Source organism: Podarcis cretensis (genome assembly GCF_951804945.1).
Source record: "Podarcis cretensis genome assembly, chromosome: 4".
Classification (NCBI taxonomy): Eukaryota; Metazoa; Chordata; class Lepidosauria; order Squamata; family Lacertidae; genus Podarcis; species Podarcis cretensis.
The window spans coordinates 4,353,114-4,377,735 of NC_137173.1; the positions used below are offsets into that span (position 1 = coordinate 4,353,114).

At 47.7% G+C, this 24,622-nt stretch overlaps 1 protein-coding gene across 3 annotated transcripts in view; it reads left to right on the forward strand.

Annotated features, from left to right (window-relative positions):
• ARRB1 (arrestin beta 1) overlaps nt 1-24,434 on the forward strand; it is a 137,926-nt gene extending 113,492 nt beyond the window's left edge. For 2 of the 3 annotated variants that reach the window (XM_079973935.1, XM_079973933.1), the window contains exons 9-16: nt 1,787-1,871; nt 2,731-2,803; nt 7,274-7,411; nt 9,134-9,217; nt 9,694-9,717; nt 14,435-14,505; nt 17,503-17,554; nt 19,005-24,434. In XM_079973935.1, coding sequence (XP_079830061.1) covers nt 1,787-1,871; nt 2,731-2,803; nt 7,274-7,411; nt 9,134-9,217; nt 9,694-9,717; nt 14,435-14,505; nt 17,503-17,554; nt 19,005-19,116 — 639 coding nt within the window. In that variant the 3' untranslated portion in view covers nt 19,117-24,434. The remainder of the gene's footprint in view (nt 1-1,786; nt 1,872-2,730; nt 2,804-7,273; nt 7,412-9,133; nt 9,218-9,693; nt 9,718-14,434; nt 14,506-17,502; nt 17,555-19,004) is intronic. The other variant, XM_079973934.1, reaches the window with a different exon arrangement.
• Nucleotides 24,435-24,622: the final 188 nt, after the last annotated feature.

A 24,622-nucleotide genomic window follows, 5' to 3' on the forward strand; every position in this document is an offset into this window, starting at 1 on the left:
ATCCCAGAAGCCAGATCCCTCTTGCTGTTCTGGCTTCTGGGATTCAGAATATTATTTTTTTTCTTGTTTTCCTCCTGCTAAAACTAGGTGCGCTTTTGGTCTGGTGCATCTTACAGAGTGAAAAATACGGTATATTAATAGTGAAATACAATTAAGAAGAAGTGTATTAATAGTGAAATACAATTAAGAAGTATATGAATAGTGAAATCATTATTAAGCTCTAACTTAAAATGATTTCTGATTCATAACAAACTTAATAATGGAAACACATTGGAATTTGGCAATAACAAAAGTTCCCTTAGAAATACAGTTTACAAAGACTCATAACCTAGTCTCTAGAAACTTGCTATAACATGAAATAATAATAGGAGTAAATATATGATGCAAAGTACTAATAATGATAAATAGCAGAATGTAGGCACCCTATATATAGAAAGGAGAAAACCAGTGATATTTTAGGGCTCATGACTTATACCATAGGAGCCTACACAACACAAAACACTGTTGCTGTATGTAGGTTTGTTTGTTTTTTATATTATATTCTGGAAAAGTACATCAAGTTTTTTTTCCTTTAATTTTTTGGGGGCCCCCTAAGCTATATCTTGTTTAGCTTATACGTAAATCCAGCATTGCGATGCCTGCTTGTACAAGGAACTCTTGGGGACGGTCTCGCCCCGCAGACCTTGGCCCCGCAATTGCGCTTCTCAGGTGGGACGCTGCTGATGGAGAACTGCGTGCCCCGGAGCTGTGCTTAGTTCGTACACAAAACGGGACTTTTAGTGTTGCTCCTTCAGCCCTCTGGAACAGTGTTAATTTAGAAAGCCCTGAACAACTTAGGGCCAGGGCACCGCAGAGATCGCCTGAAGCCTTATATTCCAGCTAGTTCACAGAGATCATCTGCAGCACCCTTGTTGGTCATTCCCCAAGTTCATGAGCCTTTAGTGTCTTTGGCCTAGCCCTGTGGAACTCTGTGCCACTGGAGATCCAGCAGGCAACTTCTGTGCCAACTTTTAAATCCCTGCTGAAAACTTTTCTGTTCCACCCGCCTTATGCAGGCAATTAAGAAGTCATCCACCAAATAAAGAATGGGGAAAGTTTACAATCTATTTTTTTTTGGGGGGGGGAACTATTGTAAACAATTACACACATTGGTAGGATTGACAGAAAACTTGTAGTAAAAATTTGAACTATGAAATGATAAAGGATTTATAAGAATAGGGCTGTGAAACAGATGCAGAGGGGGAAATCATTATATTAGGATCCACAATATGGGGAGGGGGAGGGAAGTCAAAGGGGATTTTATGTTTTTATTTCGCTTAGAAAATGCAAAAATAAACTTTTTATAAAAGAGAGATTTCTCTTTTAAAAAAAAAGAATACATACTTCACAGGGGTTAACTGATGTATTTCTATAACTTTGTAATTGTTTTTATTGTGTGGTATTATGTTTAATTGCTGTAACCTGCTTTGATCTATTTTTTTATGACACAGCAGAATACAAGTTTTATAAATTTATAAAATGAGAGAGGTTTTTAATCAGGAGGTTGGATAGCTGTCTGTCTACGCTTTTTTGCAATCAAATGGTATATAAATTTTATGAAATGAAACAAATGAGTAAAACAAACTTCATTAACTTCTGGCTGTGAGGCGGTTTATAAATCTGTTAAATAAATAAACTCCCATGGTGATTCTTTCCAAGAGTGAATTCCAAGGTGCATCTGCCGGAATTGTGGGCGCCCTTTCCTAAAATCTCCTCCCTGAGGACTTGTCACTTGTGTTCTCTGTAGATTTACTATCACGGGGAGCCGATCAGCGTCAACGTTCATGTGACGAACAACACCAACAAGACGGTGAAGAAGATTAAAATCTCAGGTGAGCCTGGATGCCTCTCAGGGATCACTTACCTGGTGGGTGGGTCAAAGGAGCAACCAGGCAAAGGAGAGGTGGCTTGAGTTTTTGGGGCTGCCCCCCATGACTTGGTTCCAGCCCCAGTATACCTGAAGGAGCGTCTCCACCTCCATCGTCCAGCCCGGACACCAAGGTCAGCTATGAAGGCCTTTGGGCAGTTTCCTCCCTGCGAGAAGCAGGGAACCAGGCAGAGGGCCTTCTCGGTGGTGGCACCTGCCCTGTGGAACGCCCTCCCATCAGATGTCAAGGAAATAATCAACTATCTGTTTAGGGAAGCTTTTAATGTTTAATAGTCTATTGTATTTTAATATTCTGTGGGTGGCTGGGGAAACCCAGCCAGATGGGCGGGGTATTATTATTATTATTATTATTAATAATAATAATAATAATACAGTGGTACCTTGAGTTACAAACGACTCAGGTTACAAATGCTTCAGGTTACAAACTCTGCCAACCTGAAAGAGTTACCTCTAGTTGTGAACTTTGCCCCAGGATGAGAACGGAAATCGTGTGCCGGCGAAAGCACACCTCTAGTTAAGAACTGTTTCAGGTTAAGAACGGACCTCCGGAACGAATTAAGTTCAAAACTAAAGGTATCACTGTAATAATAATAATAATAATAATAATAATAATTAAAAGCATTATTCTGAACAGTGGTTTGCACACCCCACTAAGGAAGATAATAACACAATAAAATTCAAAACCACTGATCTAATGTCCTCTCTCTCCCTCCCTCCCTTTCTTTCTTTCTTCCTTTCTTTCCTTCCTTCCTTCCTTCCTTCCTTCCTTCCTTCCTTCCTTCCCTCCTTCCTTTCATTTGCAGTTCGCCAATACGCAGACATCTGCCTCTTCAACACAGCCCAGTATAAATGCCCCGTCGCAGTGGAGGAAGCAGAGTGAGTATTGTCGTTTGGCTTTCTCCATCCACGTGGGCACCGTGTAGCAGGCAGGACTCTGCCCGCAAGGGGCTTACAGTCTGAAGAAGCCCCAGCCAACATGTCCAGGAAGGATAGGGGCTGTGATTAAGCAGTGTCTCGAGGGCACCAGGTTGGGGAAGGTTGGCCTGGAGCCTGAGAGGCAAAAGTCACCAGAGGGTTGACTGTGAGGAAGCCAAGCTTGCTTTGATTTTGTTATGAATTGAGGTGAGGACTGTTGGGATACTGCCAGGGAGACAAAGTCCATCATGGCCCCCAAGCCGCCTCCGGACGTCCATTGATCTCCCGTAGACAACGCAGTATCATTCAATTAGCGACACGAGCTCCAGAAATAGCTTGCCACATTCCAGAGCTCATGTACGCTCTATCAGCAGAATTCACATAGCGAAAGATGATCGCAGGAGAGCATTATTTACAACTTTATTCAGCGTTGGTCAGAACAAAGAAAACATGACTGCCTGCTTCAATGTCTCAGGCACAGAGAGAGAAACGAAAACAAAGACACAACAGAAACATCCTGTGAACAGGAAATACGCAGGCTGTGACACAAACATCCTGCTCCCTTTTAAGGTAGAACGGAAATATCCTAACATCCTCCCTCTTTCTGTGTAACCTGTAGTATCTGTGGTTCAACCCAATTGCAACCTCTGTACATAAACCTTAAGTTGTTCTCTGTTAACAACCTTAGACAACAGATCAGCAGGAATTTCATTTCCTGGCATGTAGGACACCTGAATGAGTCCTTTCTGAATACACTCTCTTGCACGATGTAGCTTAATCTGCAAGTAATTGGTTCTTTGCTTGCAACTCTCTGAGTTCAGCAAAGCCAAACAGGATCTATTGTCTTGATACACTTGTATAGGACATTTCACAGAAACTCTGATGTCCTTAAACAGTTGCATCAACCATTCACAATCCATGAGTGAAAATGACACAGCATTGAGTTCTGCTTCACAGGAACTTAGGCTTACTGTCGTCTGCTTCTTGCACAGCCAGTCAAACAAACTTTATTCAGCGTTGGTCAGAACAAAGAAAACATGACTGCCTGCTTCAATGTCTCAGGCACAGAGAGAGAAACGAAAACAAACACAACAGAAACATCCTGTGAACAGGAAATACGGAAGCTGTGACACAAACATCCTGCTCCCTTTTAAGGTGGAACGGAAATATCCTAACAAGGACTTGGGTGCTCAGCTGTCACCATCTTGTAATGCCACCTTGGGAATTTGGGAAGTCTTGGGAATTTGGGAAAAGTTCACGTGCAATATGACTGCATCTGCATCATGCATTGAAAGCATAACTGTACTGTTTTAAATCGTCATGTCTGCCCACAATGAATCCCGAGGGCTATAGCTGGCTAGGGGCGCAGGGAGTTGTTGGAGGGCCTCTGTTCTCCTCACAGAGCCACAATTCCCAGAATCCCCTGGGAAAGAAGGATTGAGTGCAGAACCGCCCTGAAAGGGAGCACTGCACACTGCAACACTTCGTTGCAGCGCTAGTATAAACTGATAAAATTTCAGGTCTCCAAGTGCCAGGACTAATGTACAGTGGTACCTCGCAAGACGAAATTAATTCGTTCTGCGAGTTTTTTCGTCTTGTGATTTTTTTCGTCTTGCGAAGCACGGATTTTGGAAAAGCTTCAAAAATCACCAAAGTCTTCAAAAACCTCAAAAAAGGCTACCACACCGCGTGCTAAGTTGCTCCTCGAAGTCAAGTCGCAACTGCACCCCCTGAATGCACGGTTTTAAGAAAAAGGAAACAAACTTGCAAGACAAAGGAAACAAACTTGCAAGACGTTTTCATCTTGCAAAGCAAGCCCATAGGGAAATTCGTCTTGCGAAACAACTCAAAAAACGAAAAACTCTTTTATCTTGCGAGTTTTTCGTCTTACGAGGCATTCGTCTTGCGAGGTACCACTGTAGGCAAAACAACAACATCCAGGTACAAGATTTCAGGGCTCTGAGGTTTGTAGAAGTACCAAAGAACCCCCCCCCCACACACACAAAACCTTAGGAAAAACCCTTGAAGTAAGACCCCTTTCATTTTTTTTATAAATAATTTTTATTAATTTTCCAACACAAATATACAATTTTATCAAAATTTCCACAAATTTGGTTCTTTTTGGACTTCCTTCAGCTTCTCTGGCAATCATCCATATTTACCTCTCAATTACGCATTCCTCTGTTTATATTGCCATTAAACTTCCCTCCCACTCCTGTTTCTTTTTAACAATATATCTCAACTTTCACAGTGCTTCTTGAAATCCCGCCAGTGTTGTTTGCACATCACATATTCTTTTCAGATATTCAACAAATTTTCCCCAGTCCTTGATGAACTTTTGGTCTCGAAGATATCTAATTTTTCCGGTTAGTCTGTCCAGTTCTGAATAATCAGTCAACTTCAGTCTCCATTCTTCTATTGTCGGTATTTCCTCTTGTTTCCATTTCTGGGCCAGTAGAATTCTTGCTGCTGTGACTGCATATTGAAAGAGTTTACAGTCTTTTCTTCTTATTTCATTCCCTGTAATTCCTAAAAGAAAGGTCTCTGGTTTCTTTACAAATGTATATTTTAACATCTTTTTCATTTCATTATAGATCATCTCCCAGAAGCCCTTCAATTTCTCCCACCACATGTGATAAAACGTACCTTCTTTTTCTTTACATTTCCAACACTTATTACACGTCTTATACATTTTTGCTAATCTTACCGGTGTAATATACCATCTGTAAAACATTTTCATAACATTTTCTTTAAGTACCGTACAAGCAGTAAATCTTAAATTCTCTTTTCACATCCTCAAACTGAATATTATAACCAAAATCTCTGGCCCATTGTATCATTACCGATTTAACTTCTTCATCTTTGGTATTCCATTCCAACAATATTTTATACATTTTTGACAAAATTTTACAATTATTATTTATCATGTCTGTCTGGAACTTTGAATCTTTTTCTGCATAACCACTTTCTTTAATGTCTTTTTTAAACATTTCATTAACCTGAAAATAGTGCAACCAATCATATACATATTCTTTGACTTGTTCATATGGCTTTAATTTCCATTTTCCTCCTTCTTTGGTTATCAATTCACCGTATATAATCCAATTACCTCTCATATTTATTTTCTTTACACTCATAACCTCTAATGGAGACAACCAGTGTGGAACTTTTGGTTCTAATAGGTTTTTATACCTATCCCATATTTCAATTGATGAACTCCGGAATATGTGGTTTCCAAAGCCTTTATGGATTTTCTTCTTTTCACGCCATAGATACGCGTGCCATCCAAATCTGTTATCAAATCCTTCTAAGTCTAATAATTCTTTATTCTCTAATTTTATCCATTCTCTCAACCAGCAAAGACATGCTGCTTTGTAGTACAGTTTCAAGTCTGGCAGGGCGAAGCCTCCTCTTTCCTTTACATCCGTTAATAACTTAAATTTAATTCTCGGCTTCTTGCCCTGCCAGATATACCTTGAAAGCACTCTTTGCCACTCTCTGAAAATTGCTACCCCCTTTAATATGGGGATAGTTTGAAATAGAAATAACATCTTTGGAAGGACACTCATTTTTATCGTAGATATTCTACCCCAAAAAGATAATTTCATTGTTCCCCACACCTCTAAATCTTTCTTTATTCCATTCCAGACCAGTGTATAGTTGTTCTGAAACAAGTCAATATTTTTGGGAGTTAACCAGATTCCTAGATATTTAACTTTTTTCACCACCTCTATCTCTGTTCTTTGTTGCATTATTTCTATTATACTTTGAGCCATATTTTTTGTAATTATTTTAGTTTTCTTCTTATTTAATCTGAACCCTGCCACACTTCTTTCTCTCTCTCCCCCCCCCCCCCAATAATTTTTATTAGTTTTCCGGTTACATATTCCACATACACATAATGTGTTGCATTTTACATTTATACTTCCTCCTAAGTGCTGACTTCCCTCCTTCCTTCTTCTGGTTTTTTATATCACATATAATTTTATGGCATTATTTTCATCCATTTTGTATATTGTTATTCATTTTCCATATTTGTCCATAGTACGGTGGTACCTTGGGATGCGAACGGGATCTGTTCCGGAGCCCCGTTCGCATCCTGAATGGAACGTAAGATGGTTTTGTTGCTTCCGCCCATGCGTGTGATGTCATTTTGAGCATCTGCGCATGCGCGAGCGGCAAAAGCCGGAAGTGATGCACTCCATTACTTCCAGGTTGCCGCGGAGCGCAACCCGAAAGTGCTCAACCTGAAGCACATTCAACTCGAGGTATGACTGTATATCCACAAACAAATAAATCCTCCTGTTTATACAATTCTTGTTGTCCGTCTGCATTCATTTACAACTACTGCTAGTTATATTAATCTCTTTATACATTTTGCTTTGCGCCTTGCTGTCTTTCACCGATCTGTGGTTTTATCCCTGTCTCCAGCGACGTGGTGGCTCCCAGCTCCACCTTCTGCAAAGTCTACACGTTGACCCCCTTCCTCGCCAACAACCGGGAGAAGCGCGGCCTCGCCCTGGACGGGAAGCTCAAGCATGAAGACACCAACCTGGCCTCTAGCACACTGTGAGGTTTTTTCCCTACCTACCAGCAGTTGGGGAAGGAGGAGGCAGCTGGGTTCCCTTGCTGAGCATACTGCGGGTGGAGTTTGGTGTTTTCTGTTTTCATGTAGCACCCAGAGCTAAGCAGTTAAGAAGGAGAGGCTGCAGGATCAGGCCGGTGGCCCATCTAGTCCAGCATCCTCTTCCCACCAGATGCCCATTACAGGAAACCCATGAGCAGGGTCCCAGCACAATAACCCTCTCCCCAATTGCAACTTGAATTAAGAAAGCTTGTGTGCTGGTCCTGTGGGTTACCGGAGAGGCTAGGTCCAAGTCCGGTCCGTGGTCAAAGGTGCAACGTGGAGGCAGTCCGTAGTAGCTGAATCTGGGTGCAGGGCAGGGAGTTGGGTGAAGTTAGGAACAGGCTTGCAAGCATGGAGCCAGGGCGGGTCAGGAGCTCAGGCAGGAACTAGCAACCAACAATGTTGCTCCCGCAACTGGGGACTGGGGCTGGCCGGCTTTTATCTGCCCCGAGGCATAGGGCGGCCCTGATCCTCTGGTGACTCACCTCTCCTGGCCTGGAGGCGAGCACTCCTCCTGCGGGAACTCAGTTCCCTCCGCCTCTCTGCCCTGAGCCTCTGCAGCTCAGGAGAGGCTAGAGGGTTACCAGACCCAGAGGCAACCTCAGCTTCCTCTGATGGGGCTGAGAGTGGAGCACCTGCAGGCAATGGGTCCTCCATCACCTCAGGAGCCAGAGCAGACTCAGCTGGTGCCTGCACCTGAGGATCCAGCACAGGTGAGGACCTTTCAGGCTCAAGCCCCAGCCCCGACTCAGCTGGTTCTGGAGGCGGGGAATCCTGCGCAAGCTGGGATCCCTCAGGTTCAGCATCCGAGTCCGAATCCCAGGCCAACATCTTGATTGCAATTTTCTTTCAAGATCATATCCAATATTATTTTGACCCGTCGTCGTGGGGCCCCTAAAAGGTGTGGGGTCCACAGGTCGCTTGCCTGCTCTGCCTATTTGGTAATCTGGCAATGGGAAACGCTCGTTAGAAAAGACCACCCCGGAGGAACGTTGTACAAAGCTCACACAGGGGTTTCGAACACGGCAATAATGATAATAAATTTTTATTTATACCCTGCCCTTCCCAGTTCAGAAAACCGGGTTCAGGGCAGCTAACAAATTTAAAACACTTAATTCTAGAAGCAGCATAAAATACAGTATAAAAACATGAATAACAATAAAATTCAAAGTTCAGAAATCAATTTGGGGGAAATCCATCTAATAAGCATTAGATAGTCACCAGAGCTACCTGGCTGAATTGATCCTACTTGGGCCAGTGAGGAGACCGGGGAGAATTAGCTGTGGGGTCTCAGAGCAGGCAGTCTTCATAAAAGGGGAGGGGGGGAAGAGAAGGGAAATAAAAGATCAGGCTGAATTCAAATTAAAGGCCACGCAGAATAGCTCTGTCTTACAGGCCCAATGGAAGGAGGTTAAATCCTGCAGGGCCCTGGTCTCATGGGGCAGAGAATTCCACCAGGTCGGAGCCATCACTGAGAAGGCCCTGGCCCTGGTGGAGGATAGTCTGACTTCCTTAGGGCCTGGGACCTCTAAACTATGGTTATTCATGGACCTTAAGGTCCTCTGCGGGGCAGACCAGGAGAGGCGGTGCTGTAAATACGAGGGCCCTAAGCCACAAACGATCACTTTGACTCCATGCTCTTTTTCACACTCTCACTCCTCCAGGTTGAGAGACGGCGCCAACAAGGAGGTCTTGGGCATCATTGTCTCCTACAAAGTGAAAGTGAAGCTGGTGGTCTCTCGTGGCGGGTGAGTGCTGCTCAGTTCTGCAAAGTGCCACAATGCCTTCTTTCCGCATTGAGGGATTTGGGGAGAGCTCCGAATCGCTCCTCCGGGTCCCTCTTCCCTGGAGTCCACAATCACTGGCAGCAACCCTAGAGACAGCCTCCTAAGGATGCCCCATTGAACTTGAGGGGCGGGCATCTAAACAACGGCTGCGTGGTGGGAATTCCGACCCAGCAATTCCGCATGCTCCCATGTGCCGATGAGCCACCAAGCCAGTTGGATAGCCCCGCCCCCTTGCGTCATGCCCCACGCCACCCCCAGTGATGCCCTCTGTCTTGCTGGCGGCACCAGGAGATCTGCGCCACGAGGCTCCGCAAACCGGAGGCTCCGAAACGGTGTGGGGTTGTCGAGCTTGCACGCAAATCCCAGTCCCCTTGACTGTACCGCTGTGATTGTCGCAACCTCTAACCAATTCTCTCCATCTCCTTTGATAACACCAGCCTGCTGGGAGACCTTGCCTCCAGGTAACGCCCTCAGACTCCGCCTGCTGCGGCTGACCGTGGCCCCCACCCCAACCCAGCATGCTTGGGGAAACCCCCCCCCCACACTTTTCTCATCTTCCGCTCGACATCTTTTTTTCCTTTTTATTTTGCCATCTCCGTCATTTCTCTTCCTCCATCAGAAGTTTTCGTTTTGCACTTGGACCCCTCCAAGCTGCCACATCAGACCAGCCTCAACACCCCACCCGGTGCCCCTCCAAATACTGGTTCTCTAGTCCAGGGGTCCTAAGGGACGCAGGTGGCGCTGTGGGTTAAAGCCTCAGCGCCTAGGGCTTGCCGATCGAAAGGTCGGCGGTTCGAATCCCTGCGGCGGGGTGCGCTCCCGCTGCTCGGTCCCAGCGCCTGCCAACCTAGCAGTTCGAAAGCACCTCCGGGTGCAAGTAGATAAATAGGGACCGCTTACCAGCGGGAAGGTAAACGCCGTTTCCGTGTGCGGCTCTGGCTCGCCAGAGCAGCGATGTCACGCTGGCCACGTGACCCGGAAGTGTCTCCGGACAGCGCTGGCCCCTGGCCTCTTAAGTGAGATGGGCGCACAACCCCAGAGTCTGTCAAGACTGGCCCGTACGGGCAGGGGTACCTTTACCTTTACCTTTTTAGTCCAGGGGTCGGCAAAATTTTTTAGCCGTGGGCTGGTCCACTTGTGGCGGGCTGGCGGGGAGCTGGAAGAAGAGGCGACAGGGGCAAGTAGTCAGCCCCAGCTTCTGCACTTACCTTCCCAGGGGCTGCCACCGTCGCTGCTGCTTCTCGTGAGTAGGCAGAGCAAGCGCGTCCGCTCTGCTCTCTGGCCCACAGGAGCACCAGGGCGGCGGTGGCGGATGAGGAGGGAAGATGATTGGCGTGAAAGGGCTGGATAGGAGAGGGGCTGCTTAAAATTGGTGCTCAGCCAGCTCAGCCCAGCCTCCTTCCTCCTCCATGTTGCAAAATATGAGTCAGCGACATCAGAAGCAATAACAATCTGAAAAACTCTGTGGAATAAATCAAAACATCAAAACTAACAAACCGAAGTCTCTGAAAGTCCTTAAATGAATCACGGTGCCAGACTTTACCAAGCGGAGAGCAAGCTGTGAAGCTTTGTATAATCAATAATTTGCCCAATTCTGATGTCCAGCTCTGAACTCTGCTGAACGGACAGTCCACGGGGTGGATCCTGAAGGCCATTGGGCCTGATCCAGCCCACGGGCCTTAGTTTGCCGACCCCTGCTCTAGTCCAACCCTCTTCGGTGGACGAATCTGGGAGCCCCTACATGGCAGGTGGCCATCTGAGCACTTAGAAAGCTCCATGGAAGGAGATTTCACCTCCTCTCAGGAGAGTCGGTTGCGCCGTCTGAAAAAACCTCTCACCGCGTGGCTCTGCTGGAGGTATCTCCACAAATCCTGCAGCTGTGCCGTCGCCATATGGTAGCTCGTAATGCTATCCTGTAGCTCTTGGAATCATAGAGTTGGAAGGGACCTCCAGTGGCCATCTAGTCCACCCCCTGCAGTGGAGGAATCACAACTAAAGCATCCAGGGCAGATGGCCACCCAGGCCCCCTTTGGGAAAAAAACCCTCCAGGGAAGGAGACCCCCCCCTATCTTCCAAGGGAGTCCATTCCGTGGTCGAACAGCCCTCCCCACCAGAAAGTTATTCCTAAGGTTCAGTGAGAATCTCCTTTCTTGTAATCGGTTTTAAATTCCCTTCCATCCCCAACCAAGGCCTTTTGTGGCCTTCCCAGAAAGATTTATGTGTTGGAAGCACCCCAGAATGGATGGGGCAACATGGCCAGATGGGTGGGGTATTAATAACAGTAATAGAAAGTTAAAATTGGAAGGAGATAATATAATGTGGGTTAAAGCCTCAGCGCCTAGGACTTGCCGATCGAAAGGTCGGCGGTTCGAATCCCTGCGGCGGGGTGCGCTCCCGCTGCTCGGTCCCAGCGCCTGCCAACCTAGCAGTTCGAAAGCACCTCCGGGTGCAAGTAGATAAATAGGGACCGCTTACCAGCGGGAAGGTAAACGGCGTTTCCGTGTGCGGCTCTGGCTCGCCAGAGCAGCGATGTCACGCTGGCCACGTGACCCGGAAGTGTCTCCGGGCAGCGCTGGCCCCTGGCCTGTTAAGTGAGATGGGCGCACAACCCCAGAGTCTGTCAAGACTGGCCCGTACGGGCAGGGGTACCTTTACCTTTACCTTAATATAATGTATGTAAAAATCCCGAACTCGAATAAAACTTCAATAATAATAATAATAATAATAATAATAATATGGTTATCCACCATTGGCAACAAGACGGGGTCTGGGTCTGATCCAGCACAACTCTCTCTAGATACATAAAGGGGAACAGGCAAATTCATGGAGCTCTTTCTGGATGGCCAAATGAAGAACAGGAGGACACAAAAAGGGCTCACCTGTGGCCCATCCTGCTCTCCTGGGGGCCAGCCAGATGCTCCATAGGGAAACCCGTAAGCGAGATTCAAACCCAGGATCAAACTCCCCTCCTGCAGTTTCCAGCAAATGGTATTCAGAAGCATTGCTTCCTCCAGCTGTGAAGAAGAGCCTGGCCATCCTAGTTAGTAGCCATCGATAGCCCCCCTCCATGAAATGGTCTAGTCCTCTTTTAAAGCCATCTAGTTTGGCAGCCACCACTGTGCTTCCTGTGGCAGGGAGTTCCGCAGATCATCTGTGAGCAGAAGTGCTTTTTTCATTTATCCGTCCCAAATCTTCCAGCCTTCAGCTTCATTGGACGCCCATGAGTTTCCACGTCTTGTCCTCCCACCCAGAGGCGTTCCGGGTGCAAACGCTCCAAACCTCTTGCTTTTCCTCGCTGTCTCCAGCAGATTTCGCTTTTGAGAGGTTCCTCCTGTTCCAGGGGCTCAGTATCCTCTCTCAGCCACCCTGATTCATTGACGACAGCAGGCAGCATAAAACTGAGATGCTGCAGCGAGTTAAGGGCTCAAGTCCCAAGAAGATGTATCCCCAAAAGCAGCTCCCTCTGATCAGCTGGGGGCATCTTGATCTCAGATCTATGCAGCAAGAGAGATTTAGCTCAATGCCGCCTCCTGCTGGCAGAGAACAGCCGGCCCATTATTTTCCTGTCCTGGGCAATAACTTTACACTTGTACTCCATTGGGACTGAATTTGCAGAATCATGGAAGTTGTAGAGTTGGACGGGACCAGTTGCATGATGGGCACCATTTATTTATTAACAACTTTTATATATCCCTCGACCGTAAGAAGACTTCAAGGCAAAAGCACAGCGTAAAACAATTAAATCGTGGATTACAACCCCGCACACAGTTACAAACCGGTGTTTAAAAGCATTCGGAAGGCGATTTCAAAAATCAACTCTAGCTAAAAAGAAATGAAAAGCCTGTGTTGTCCATGTGTCTGGACAGGCTTAGCTCAGATGATTAGAGCGTGGTGCTGATATTGCCTGGGTTGCAGGTTCGATCCCTGCATGGGACAGCTGCATATTCCTGCGTTGCAGGGGGTTGGAATAGATAATAATAATAATAATAATAATAATAATAATAATAATAATAATAATTTATTATTTATACCCCGCCCATCTGGCTGGGCGGGGTACAAATAATAAATTATTATTATTATTATTATTCCACAGAAACCAAAAATACAGTAAAATATCACACGTTAAAAACTTCCCTGAACTGGGCTGCCTTAAGATGTCTTCTGAATGTCAGGTAGTTGTTTATCGCTTTGACATCTGCTGGAAGGGCATTGGGGACCCCTTACAACTCTACAATTCTATGATTCTGTGGTTCAGGGTGGATAAAAGAAAGTACTTCTTCACGCAACGCAATGAGAAAAGTCATCTAAAAGAAAAAAATGACAGCAATAGTTTAAGACTTTCAAAAAGTTAGCAATAGACTAATTCACTCTCAATGTTCTAGACATCTGGGTTGGCTTGTCCAAACAAAAGCTGAAAAGGGCACCGCGAAAATGCCTTCCTCACGTCAACAGGCAGGGAGTTCCAAAGTGCAGGTGCCGCCATACCAAACAATCAAGTTACAGTGGTACCTTGGTTCTCAAACTTAATCCGTTCCAAAACCAAATTGCTCCAAAACCAAGGCGCGCTTCCCCATATAAAGTAATGCAAAACGGATTAATCCATTCCAGACTTTTAAAAACAACCCCTAAAACAGCAATATAACATGGATTTTACTATCTAACGAGACCATTGATCCATAAAACAAAAGCAATCAACCATGTACTGCAGTCACACAATCAATCAATCAATCAATCAATCAGTAGCTGAACTGGGTTCCACACAGTCACAAAGACGAAACAAAAAAAGCCGCAAAAACGCAAAATAAATAGCAAAAACAGGCAGACCTCAGCGTAACACTCAAAACGGAGCACGTTCGGATTCCGAAAAAGGTTTGCAAACCGGAACACTTAACTTCTGGGTTTTGCAGTGTTTGGGTTCCAATTTGTTTGAGTACCAAGGCGTTTTGAGAACCAGGGTACCACTGTATTGACTTTTGGAACTGCAACTCCCCCCCCCCCAATCCCAGCAAAGCAGCTCCCCTCCTCCTTGTTCAAGCCCCTCACGGCCATTCAGTCGTGGTCCCAAACATCTGGGGGGTGCTGCAGGCTGCAGAAGGCCTTGCTAGAGCCTGAGCAAACTAACTCGGACTGTTTTGGGGCGCTCCTTGGGGCTGCTCACTCTCTTGTCTCTCTTTCCAGTGACGTGGCGGTGGAGCTGCCATTCACCCTCATGCACCCCAAACCCAAGGAGGAACCTCTGCAACGGGACGGTGAGTTGAGTGTCTGCCCCACTCCGCAAGGGGGCTCTGCTTGGTGGGGGTCTCGTTGGTGTGGGAATGTTCAGGGTGGCAGGAGAGGATAGATTGTTTATTAATATCCTTCCTAACTGGCGCTAGCAAGTTCTATAACTCAGCAGTGTTTTACATTCCCCCTTTTTACATGCACAGCAGATAGCTGGTTGCAGGCTCGTGTGGGCCTCTCACTATTGTACAATTCAGTCTGTCTCAGATTGAATTGTGCATTCCTGGTAAGTTGCATGGCAAGTTCCCACCCCCCACCCCCCATGGAAATAATAACATATGACACAATTATTAAGGTTAATGGGCTAATTAAGGCCACAACTTTCTTGGTTACAGGTGATGAGCGGTATTGGCTTAGGCATTGGTCCTAACCAACTATATCTGGCTTCAGCACGTCCGCTTGAAGTCCAGGAAGGGTTAACCACCAGTAGGGGGAGTCCTGCTGATGCACATCAACTAGGAACTCCCCCGGGGGCACCGCTAGGGGGCATGCCTTAGGCCCTCACCTCCCTATGCTTCGGACAGGGCCACGCCCCCCAGAATCCTTTAATGGACTACTCTTCAATATGTGGGGCAGGTGATGGCGCTACCTCCCCTCTTCCATCTACAGAACTATACCAATGCCTAGCCGCCAGTACCAAGAAAGTGATGATTTGCTATGAGGTAGGCAAAGACCATACTAGGGACGCGGGTGGCGCTCTGGGTAAAACCTCAGCGCCTAGGGCTTGCCAATCGCATGGTCGGCGGTTCGAATCCCCACGGCGGGGTGAGCTCCCGTCTTTTGGTCCCAGCTCCTGCCCACCTAGCAGTTCGAAAGCACCCTTAAGTGCAAGTAGATAAATAGGTACCGCTTTATAGCGGGAAGGTAAACGGCGTTTCCGTGTGCTGCGCTGGTGCAGGCTCGCCAGAGCAGCTTCGTCACACTGGCCACGTGACCCGGAAGTGTCCTCGGACAGCGCTGCCCCCCGGCCTCTTAAGTGAGATGGGAGCAGAACCCTAGAGTCGGACACGACTGGCCCGTACGGGCAGGGGTACCTTTACCTTTTTAGGCAAAGACCAAGTGGCTGGTGCCTATTTGCCATGTGAAAAAATTCCTACCCGGCCCCTCAATGGCGACCAACCAAGGTTCCATAGCAAAGTCTAAGAACGAGAACCTTATAGGGAGGGAGGGTGGGAAAAGCAGGAACAGCTGGCAGGTGGCAAAGAGGGAGATCCCCGGCCATGTCCTGCTTTAAACAAGGCAGGCTACACCCCCACAGCCAGCTGATTGGCTGGCTAGGAGGTGATGTGGCCGGGAATCCCCTCAATCGTGCGGGGGCTGGGGCCGTGAAGCCCACAACTCCATCTCCTCCGAAGGGCGGAGTGGCTTTCCCTTTAAAGGTAAAGGTACCCCTGCCCGTACGGGCCAGTCTTGACAGACTCTGGGGTTGTGCGCCCATCTCACTTAAGAGGCCAGGGGCCAGCGCTGTCCGGAGACACTTCCGGGTCACGTGGCCAGCGTGACATCGCTGCTCTGGCGAGCCAGAGCCGCACACGGAAACGCCGTTTACCTTCCCGCTGGTAAGCGGTCCCTATTTATCTACTTGCACCCGGAGGTGCTTTCGAACTGCTAGGTTGGCAGGCGCTGGGACCAAGCAGCGGGAGCGCACCCCGCCGCAGGGATTCGAACCGCCGACCTTTCGATCGGTAAGTCCTAGGCGCTGAGGCTTTAACCCACAGCGCCACCTGCGTCCCTTGCTTTCCCTTTAATCCCTCTTAAAAGAATAAAAACACGACAATCTTATTTAAAGTCAATAAAAGAAGTTTACATCAGTTCACAGTTGGATTCCTGAAGGCAGACTTAGTTACAAATATGTACCTGTAGATCTACCCCATATGGGGAATAATCCCAGTGCTTCTGCTAGCTGAGATCTGGCAGAGCAGTCCTAGCTAGAAGCTGGTCAAACGAAGATTGAAGTGAAAAAGGGAGAGAGTGCTGGGTGACCCGTCCTTCTGTTACCTGGACAGGTAAGGTCACGCCCACCTCTAGTCACATGCAGGGGAAGGGGATGCTCAAGCCCAAGAGGAACAGGAAGTTTCGACTGGCTGGACCAACATTCCCTTGCATGTCCACTCTAGGAAAACAACGAATGTCGTACTTGACTGCTCCCAGCGGATTACATCCCACAGTTGGGAGCATCTCGCTTTGGAAGGACCCAGTTTCAGCTGGAAGCCTGAACTTGTTCCACAGCAGCGTGGTTGTTAGGACGGAGCTTGTGCATCGATGGGACCTGTGCCCCAGAGCACCCTTCCCAATGTCAACCGGCAGGAAGTTCCAACGTTTAGGTCCTGCCATACCAAAGGACTGAGTTCTTCCAAACGGTAGAACGAGCCAGTTTCACAGGCTTGGGACTCCATCTATTGTTGGACTACAACTCCCATCATTCCTAGCTAGCAGGACCAGTGGTTAGGAATGATGGGGCTGGTACCCTCCCCCCCCAAAAAAGCTCAATAACTCTGGGCAATTTCTCCTCTAAAAATTTATTTGTTGCGGTCCCCAAAAATTCATGAGGGGGTGCTATACACAGGAAAATATGGCAAACAGTGGACGCTTGGGTTGTGAATGTGATCTGTGCAGGAGGCACATTCGCAACCCGCAGTGTTCACAACCCGCAGCGCCGTGTCTGTGCACGTGTGGGTTGCAATTTGGCACTTCTGTGCATGCGAGGCTGCCGAAACCCAGAAGTAACCCGTTCCGGTACTTTGGGTTTTGGCAAGTCCGTAACCCAAAAAAAACCTGAAGCGTCTGTACTGTGATCGTTTTATGTGAACCGCCCTGAGACCTTCGAGTATAGGGCGGTATATAAATTCTTAATAATAATAATAATAATAATAATAATAATAATAATGATGATGATGTTGGGGAAATAATGGCTGACTTCCGGCGCTCGATAAAACTAACCGTTTGCCCCGATTCCGTTTGTTCAGTTCCAGAAAATGAAGCTCCGATTGACACAAATCTCATAGAGCTTGATACGAAGTAAGCCGGACTCACTGTGGGGGGAGGACGATGGGGGGGGGGACGTCCACATGGGGAATCCTGCATCCTTTGCATGTCTCTCCATCATCTGCATGTAGCTCGATAGGGAGTCACCTCACTTCCTCCGCATGCCACTCGCTAACCGACTAACTTGCCATTCTTCATGGAAAGGTCTGCGGCAGCCTCTTTCTAACGTTCTTGCATGTAACACGAAATCTGCATTTTTTTCTTCTCTTTCCCCCCTCCCTTCCTTTGCATGTTCCCAACCATCGCCTCTTCTGCATGTCCCACGGAGCAGGAAAAACACAGTAAGAGCTCTCCTAATCTCTGCCTTTGCTCAGCGGTTGCTTCTGTCTTCCCTTGGGCAGGGCGATTCCTGCACTGCAATCGGGTTGGGCTAGATGACCTGGAGAGGTCCCTTCCACTGCTACAATTCTTGGGCTGTGCCCAGGCTTGCTGCTTCTGAGCAGAAAGTGGCCTGAGGGAAGCTCTGCGCCCGGGGCCACAGGCCATGCACCATTGTCGCTTTCGCCCCTGATTTTTCACCTTTGATCCAACAGGCTTTGCAGGTTTCGGAAACAAACCGAAAACATGCAGCACCTGTTTGAGCAGAGGCGAAGCATCGGTTAGATCTTGCAGCTTGACTTTGCTTGCTCAGGTTTCTGGTAGGACAGAAATTTGGGGGTTGGGGCAAATAATCTCTCCTCCCCCCAATTCAGGAGACATCATAGAGCAGCCGAGACAAATTATTATCAGGGTGTACAAAAGTTTGCTAAAAGTTTCATAAGGAAACAAAGAAAGTTTCTCAATGGGAAAGGAGGAGAGGAAGACCACAATTTAATATTATGTTTCCCAGTCTCTGCCTGGGTGCCTCCAGATGGGGGTTATTATGGGATGGGGACTCCTCCTGCATTCAGGGGTCTGCAGTGCCCACAATATATTGTTGTCATCAAAACGCCCGTATTTCCCCCAGTTCATCTGGATTTAGCCTTTTTTGGAGGAAATCTGTTGTTGCCCATGACTTGCTTGCAATTCATCATGATTATCGTTATTTTTACTGCACGTTTACGTCGATTTCTACAAAATATGTCTCTAACGCGGTGTAGAAATGTCAACAAGTGCCCGGCAACTTGTGAATTGTTTAAAGCCAAAAGCACGGAATGAAAGAGAATGCAACGGAGAAAATAAATTAATATTAGGGGCCACCCCCAGAGAAGGCCCTTTCCCGGGCTGCCATTCTCCCCTCTTCTGAGTGCAGTGGAACAACCAAGAGGGGGCCCCTCTGCCCATTTTCACTTCTTGCCTAGTGATCTCGCCCGGGTATCGCTTCCACCTCTACATTTCTGCGCTTCTGCAACTGCCCCAGAGGTACCTGCCTAGTCCTAGCCCCACGTCCCCATCTTTTGCGGCTCTTCGCCCATTTTCTCTCTCACTTTCTCTCTTCCGCTAGTGATGACGACATCGTTTTTGAGGACTTTGCCCGCCAGAGGCTGAAGGGGGTGAAAGACGAGAAGGAGGACGACGACGACGGGATGAGCTCCCCGCAGCTGAACGACAGATAAACTGGTTCTCCTCCCAGTGGGTCTCTCTCTCCGTTTCCAAGTCCTGACACCTGAGCACTAGCTTCTTATCTTTTGTATAAAGGTTTCTTTCTTTTTTCCGGGTTTGGGGTGGGGGTCGAGTTCCTTTGTTTTTTAAAACACTGACCAGGAACCTGTGGGGTGAGTCGGGGAGCTTGCGAGAGCCTTGGGTTCTTTTCCCACCCGCTCTGTGAGCCACAGATTTTTCTGGCGGCCTCCAAGGAGGGCGAATGCCCACCCCCCTGTGAGCCACGCTGGAGGGGGGGCTGTGTGTGTGTGTTTTCTGTCGTTGTCGTCGTTTGCCCAGGAAGGAGCAGCGGCCTTGCTTGGTAACTGTGCTCTGCTTTCTGCTGGGGGCTCCATCCCAGTGTCCCCACCCTACTGGCTCCAGGCCCTGCTGCTTCGCACCTCGCTCCGTTCACCTGCGGAACCCCCTGCCACAAGATGTGGCAATGGGCGCCTCTCGCCCTGACAGTTCCCAAGGTGATTTTGGAGGCCTGTCGGCTGTTAAGCCAGGAGGCGTCACGCCTAGAGCTGGCTGCCGTGGTCTTTGGGTCAGATCCAGTCGAGTGCTGTACTGTCTTCCCAGGTTTTTCATCTCTTGCCCCAAGGGCCTTTTTGAGATGCTTAGAATATTAGAAGAGTTGGAAGGGTCCCTGTGGGTCATCTAGTCCAACCCCCCCCCCCGCAATGCAGGAATCCTTTACCCAATGTGGGGCCCTGAGTTCAAGAGTCTCATGCTCCACCCACTGAGCTGTCCCAGGTCCAAGGAGGGGCTATGACTCAGTGAGGGAGTTTATCGGCAGGCTCATTCCCCATCATCTCTAGATAAATGGAACAAGATAGAAAAAGATGCACAAGTTGATGGAATTGAGATGAGGGGTGAACAAAGGCAGCAGTCCGGTTTTGCAGAATTGGAGAATTCTCCCTTCCAAACCCGTATTGCATGTTCTAGACGCTTTAGCTTCATAGAATCGCAGAGCTGGAAGGAAACAATAAAGATATCGTATCGTATCATATCGTAACGTGCAAAAGATGTTCGGTGAAGTTGCTCCGATTCCAGCCCCTGAAAAGGTTGTGCTTTGGGGCGGCTGCAGCTCCCGGGAGTTCCTGCCCTGGGTTCGAATGCCGTGATTTGCTACATTCGGCTCCGAGAAGCCAATCTGGACTGGAGAGCAAAACCCGCCACTCATGTTTCCATCGCCAGGCCAGCGTGAGGGGTCTCTTTCTTCACACAATGTGATTTCAGTGAGCAAGGACTACGCATTTGTTATCTTATTAATTCCATAAAATATGTACAGCTTGATTGTTCAAACAAACAAACCTGAAAGTCGTTTACAAAGAGAACGAAGTGATAAAATTACCAGTAAAAGGATCTCTTTGATATTTTGAAAGAGAAAGTATGTAATAAACTGAGAACATACTAAAACATGCATTGATGTTCCACCTGTCCGGACAGGCTTGTCTATAAATAAGAATGGTTTGGGCAGGCACTGAAAATAGGACGGTATCAATGAGCAGGGAGTTCCAAAGTGTATGGGAGCCATCACATTAAAATGTTGATTTCTTACCAGTGTGGAACAGGCACCTGTAGCATTGCCGGTTTCTGCAGGTTGGCGCGGTCGGAAGGACACCTGTGAGGTTGGTGCCATTATCACAGAAAGGCTGTCTCTCTCTCTCTCACACACACAGGCAAAATTTCCTGCCAGGAATACTGTCTTTTTATGCTGTGAACTTCCCTGAGCTCGACAGGTGAAACCTAATAAATTTAATAATAAATCTGCAGAGGTGGGCTCTGGAGATGAAATTTAGTAACAGCAGCCTTGGTTCATCCAGCTCAGCACTGTCTGCACTGGCTGGAGTCCCCCTCTCTCTCTCACCTGCGAATCCCCTCCCGCCGTGCGTTTACCTGCCTCACACCTGATGCCATAAATCAGCTTCAGGTGTAGGGTCAGGTGGGTGTGGTCTGGCCAAAACAGCCTCATGGGCCAAGGGGGAAGGCGTCATGGGCCAAATTCGGCCTGAGGCCCCCCTCCCCATTAAATATTGTTGTTCTTTAGTCGTTTAGTCATGCCCGACTCTTCATGACCCCCTGGACCAGAGCACGCCAGGCACTCCTGTCTTCCACTGCCTCCCGCACTTTGGTCAAACTCATGCTAGTAGCTTCGAAGACACTATCCAACCATCTCATCCTCTGTCGCCCCCTTCTCCTTGTGCCCTCCATCTTTCCCAGCATCAGGGTCTTTTCCAGGGAGTCTTCTCTTCTCATGAGGTGGCCAAAGTCTTGGAGCCTCAGCTTCAGGATCTGTCCTTCCAGTGAGCACTCAAGGCTGATTTCCTTCACAATGGATAGGTTTGATCTTCTTGCAGTCCATGGGATTTTCAAGAGACTCCTCCGGCACCATAATTCAAAACCATTAAAGATACAGGGACATAAGACTTCTCTCCGGTGTGATATTTGTCCAGCTGGTCTCTCAGGGACTTGGGCAAAGGATCCCAGAGCCTGGCCCTTTCTTGGTGGGAGAGGCCTTAGGGGATGGAGCCTTGGGAACACTTGCATGCAAAGGAGTTAGGCTCTTTTGCTACAGCCCTTTTTGCCCTATGGGAGAAGAGGAGCAGCTGGTTGATGCTAGAACTGGGAAGAAAGAGGAATTGCAGGAAATGAACAATGGCTGCATGAGCTGATAGAATTTGCAGAACTAGCAAACGACAGCCCAAAATAAGGAACCAAGGCGGCAGGTAGATAAGGAGCAAGTGGGAAAGCTTCAGGGGGGCATTTAAAAAGATTTGTTGTTTAGTCGTTTAGTCATGTCCGACTCTTCGTGACCCCCTGGACCAGAGCACGCCAGGCCCTCCTGTCTTCCACTGCCTCCTGCAGTTTGGTCAGACTCATGCTGGTAGCTTCGAGAACACTGTCCCACCATCTCATCCTCTGTCGTCCCCTTCTCCTTGTGCCCTCCATCTTTCCCAACATCAGGGTCTTTTCCAGGGAGTCTTCTCTTCTCATGAGGTGGCCAAAGTCTTGGAGCCTCAGCTTCAGGATCTGTCCTTCCAGTGAGCACTCAGGGCTGATTTCCTTCAGAATGGATAGGTTTGATCTTCTCGCAGTCCATGGGACTCTCAAGAGTCTCCTCCAGCACCAGAATTCAAAAGCATCCATTCTTCGGCGATCAGCCTTCTTTACTGTCCAGCTCTCACTTTCATACATCACTACTGGGAAAACCATAGCTTTAACTATACGGACCTTTGTTGGCAAGGTGATGTCTCTGCTTTTTAAGATGTTGTCTAGGTTTGTCATCACTTTTCTCCCAAGAAACAGGCGTCTTTTAATTTCGTGACTGCTGTCACCATCTGCAGTGATCATGGAGCCCAAGAAAGTAAAATCTCTCACTGCCTCCATTTCTTCCCCTTCTATTCGCCAAGAGGTGAGGGGATACTACACGAAAATTTCAAGTTAGGGCAACTTTATGAGCAACAGTGAGCGAAGACATGAAAGAGGAAAAAATAGGGTGGATAAATTATTTGATATGCAGCAAAACAAGTTAATTCTAGAATGCCTTTTGGGAGTCTTGGGTTGGGAAGTATGTAAATATTACGTGATGGAAAAGTATGCTGTGTGTATTGAATACAGTTATACCTCAGGTTGAAGTAGTTTCGGGGTGAGTATTTTCGGGTTGCGCTCCGTGGCGACCTGGAAGTAACGGAGAGCGTTACTTTCAGGTTTCGCCGCATGCGCAGACGCTCAAAATGACGTCACACACATGACGGAAGCGGCGAAACACAACCCATGCACACACATCTTACATTTACTTCAGGGTGTGAATGGGGCTCCGGAACAGATCCCGTTCGTATCCAGAGGTACCACTGTACTGGAAAATACTTTAAAAAATAAAAAAAGGAAGAGGGGGAGCAGCAAGGCTTTCTCCAAATGACCCAGAAGCGTCAGGAAGGAGGTCTGCTGTCAACGAAAGGATGGCAGGCAAGATTTTTGTCTATCCCAAAGAATGATGTGCTTTTACTAATCTGGCACGTAGAGCCTCTTCCGCTGCCATTTGTCAGCAGAGGACTGGGGACCAGTTCCCTGAATTTCTCCAGGGGATGAATCATAGCATTGCAGAGTTGGAAAGGCCCCCCAAAAGCCATCTAGCCCAACCCTGCTATGCTAGGGAAGATTTGGAGACCGTTCTGCGAAGCAGCCTTCTTTCCCCAAGGAGCTGAGGAAAAGGGGAAAGCGGAATAGATCTTCTTCGCAAAAAATGTCTTCCAAGATGTTTTGGCTCAGCTGCACCAAAGCAGCATCTGTGTGCCTCGAACACCTGCAGAAATCAGCTACCTGGAAAAGCTTCATGGAAAAGCTCGTTCCATTTACAAGGGCTAGATTTCAGTTTTGCACGCAGGACAGATATTACCACTGCAGTCGTAGTTACTATTATTAGAGTATGAGAAATCGGTAGAAACAATTGGCCAAGTATGTATATTAAGCACAAAACACGTAGTAACATGTAGAATGCAGTATGCTCAAACTGTCTTCCTCCAGCGAACAACCTAGTGAGGTTGCCCTCTGACCAAGAGGAAAAAAATCAGGTCCTTCCTATTTCTGTGCTTTTAGAAACAGTTTGATGGGCAGAATCGTGCCACTGAAGTGTGGAGTGAAATCGAACCAAGCTGCCGGTTGATGGAATTCCCTTTAGGGTCAGTCTTAGGCAAGAGAGGCCATCTCAAGAAAGTGGAGGAAGAGTTTTCACAAAACCGCTTTCCAATGGCTTTCTTTTCTTCTCGCAAAAAGCACTCTATTAAATACCCCCAATAAATATTCCTGCATAGCAAGGGGGTTGGACTAGATGGCTCCACAGTTCCCCTTCCCAAGCTTTCTACAAAAGCAGCAGCAGCGACAACTGCACCTGCCCAGGTTTTGTGTTCGGTCCCACCCGCGATTTGTGTTTCACGTTGCTGTGTTGACTTTTTGCAGCTTCCACATTTGCTAGAACCGTTTTGGGTCTTGGAGGCCCCTGCTAATAAGTGTGCATTTGGGGGGTTTGAGAGGCAAGCAGAGCACAGTTACGGCCGCCCCTTTCCCTGGGAGAGAGGGGGAGGAAGGCTGAAGGCATCCCGGGCGAAGGAGCCCTTTGCAAACTCTAGCTAAGCAAACCAGGCGGTCCGTTTTGTAACGTGGTTCCTTTGTACTGTTCTTTAAGGGGGGGGGGTAGGAAAACACCTTGCTTCCTCCACTGTATCCGTGACGTTTTCTGTGTTTTTGTCAAATAAATTATTCTAGTTTATTAATCTTAGAAAAATACAAAGTGCTCTCGCAGGGTCCCTGACTTCCTTTGTGTCTCTCTTACTTGAACCGGAGTTGTTTTGCCAGAAATGCCCACAACAGACACTGGGAATGCCTTTTTTGTTGTAGTTGGTCAGGTATGACTAAAGCAGCCTTCCCCCCTGGCCTGGTGTCTTCCAGATGTTTCTCCCCCACCTCAACTTCCTATCA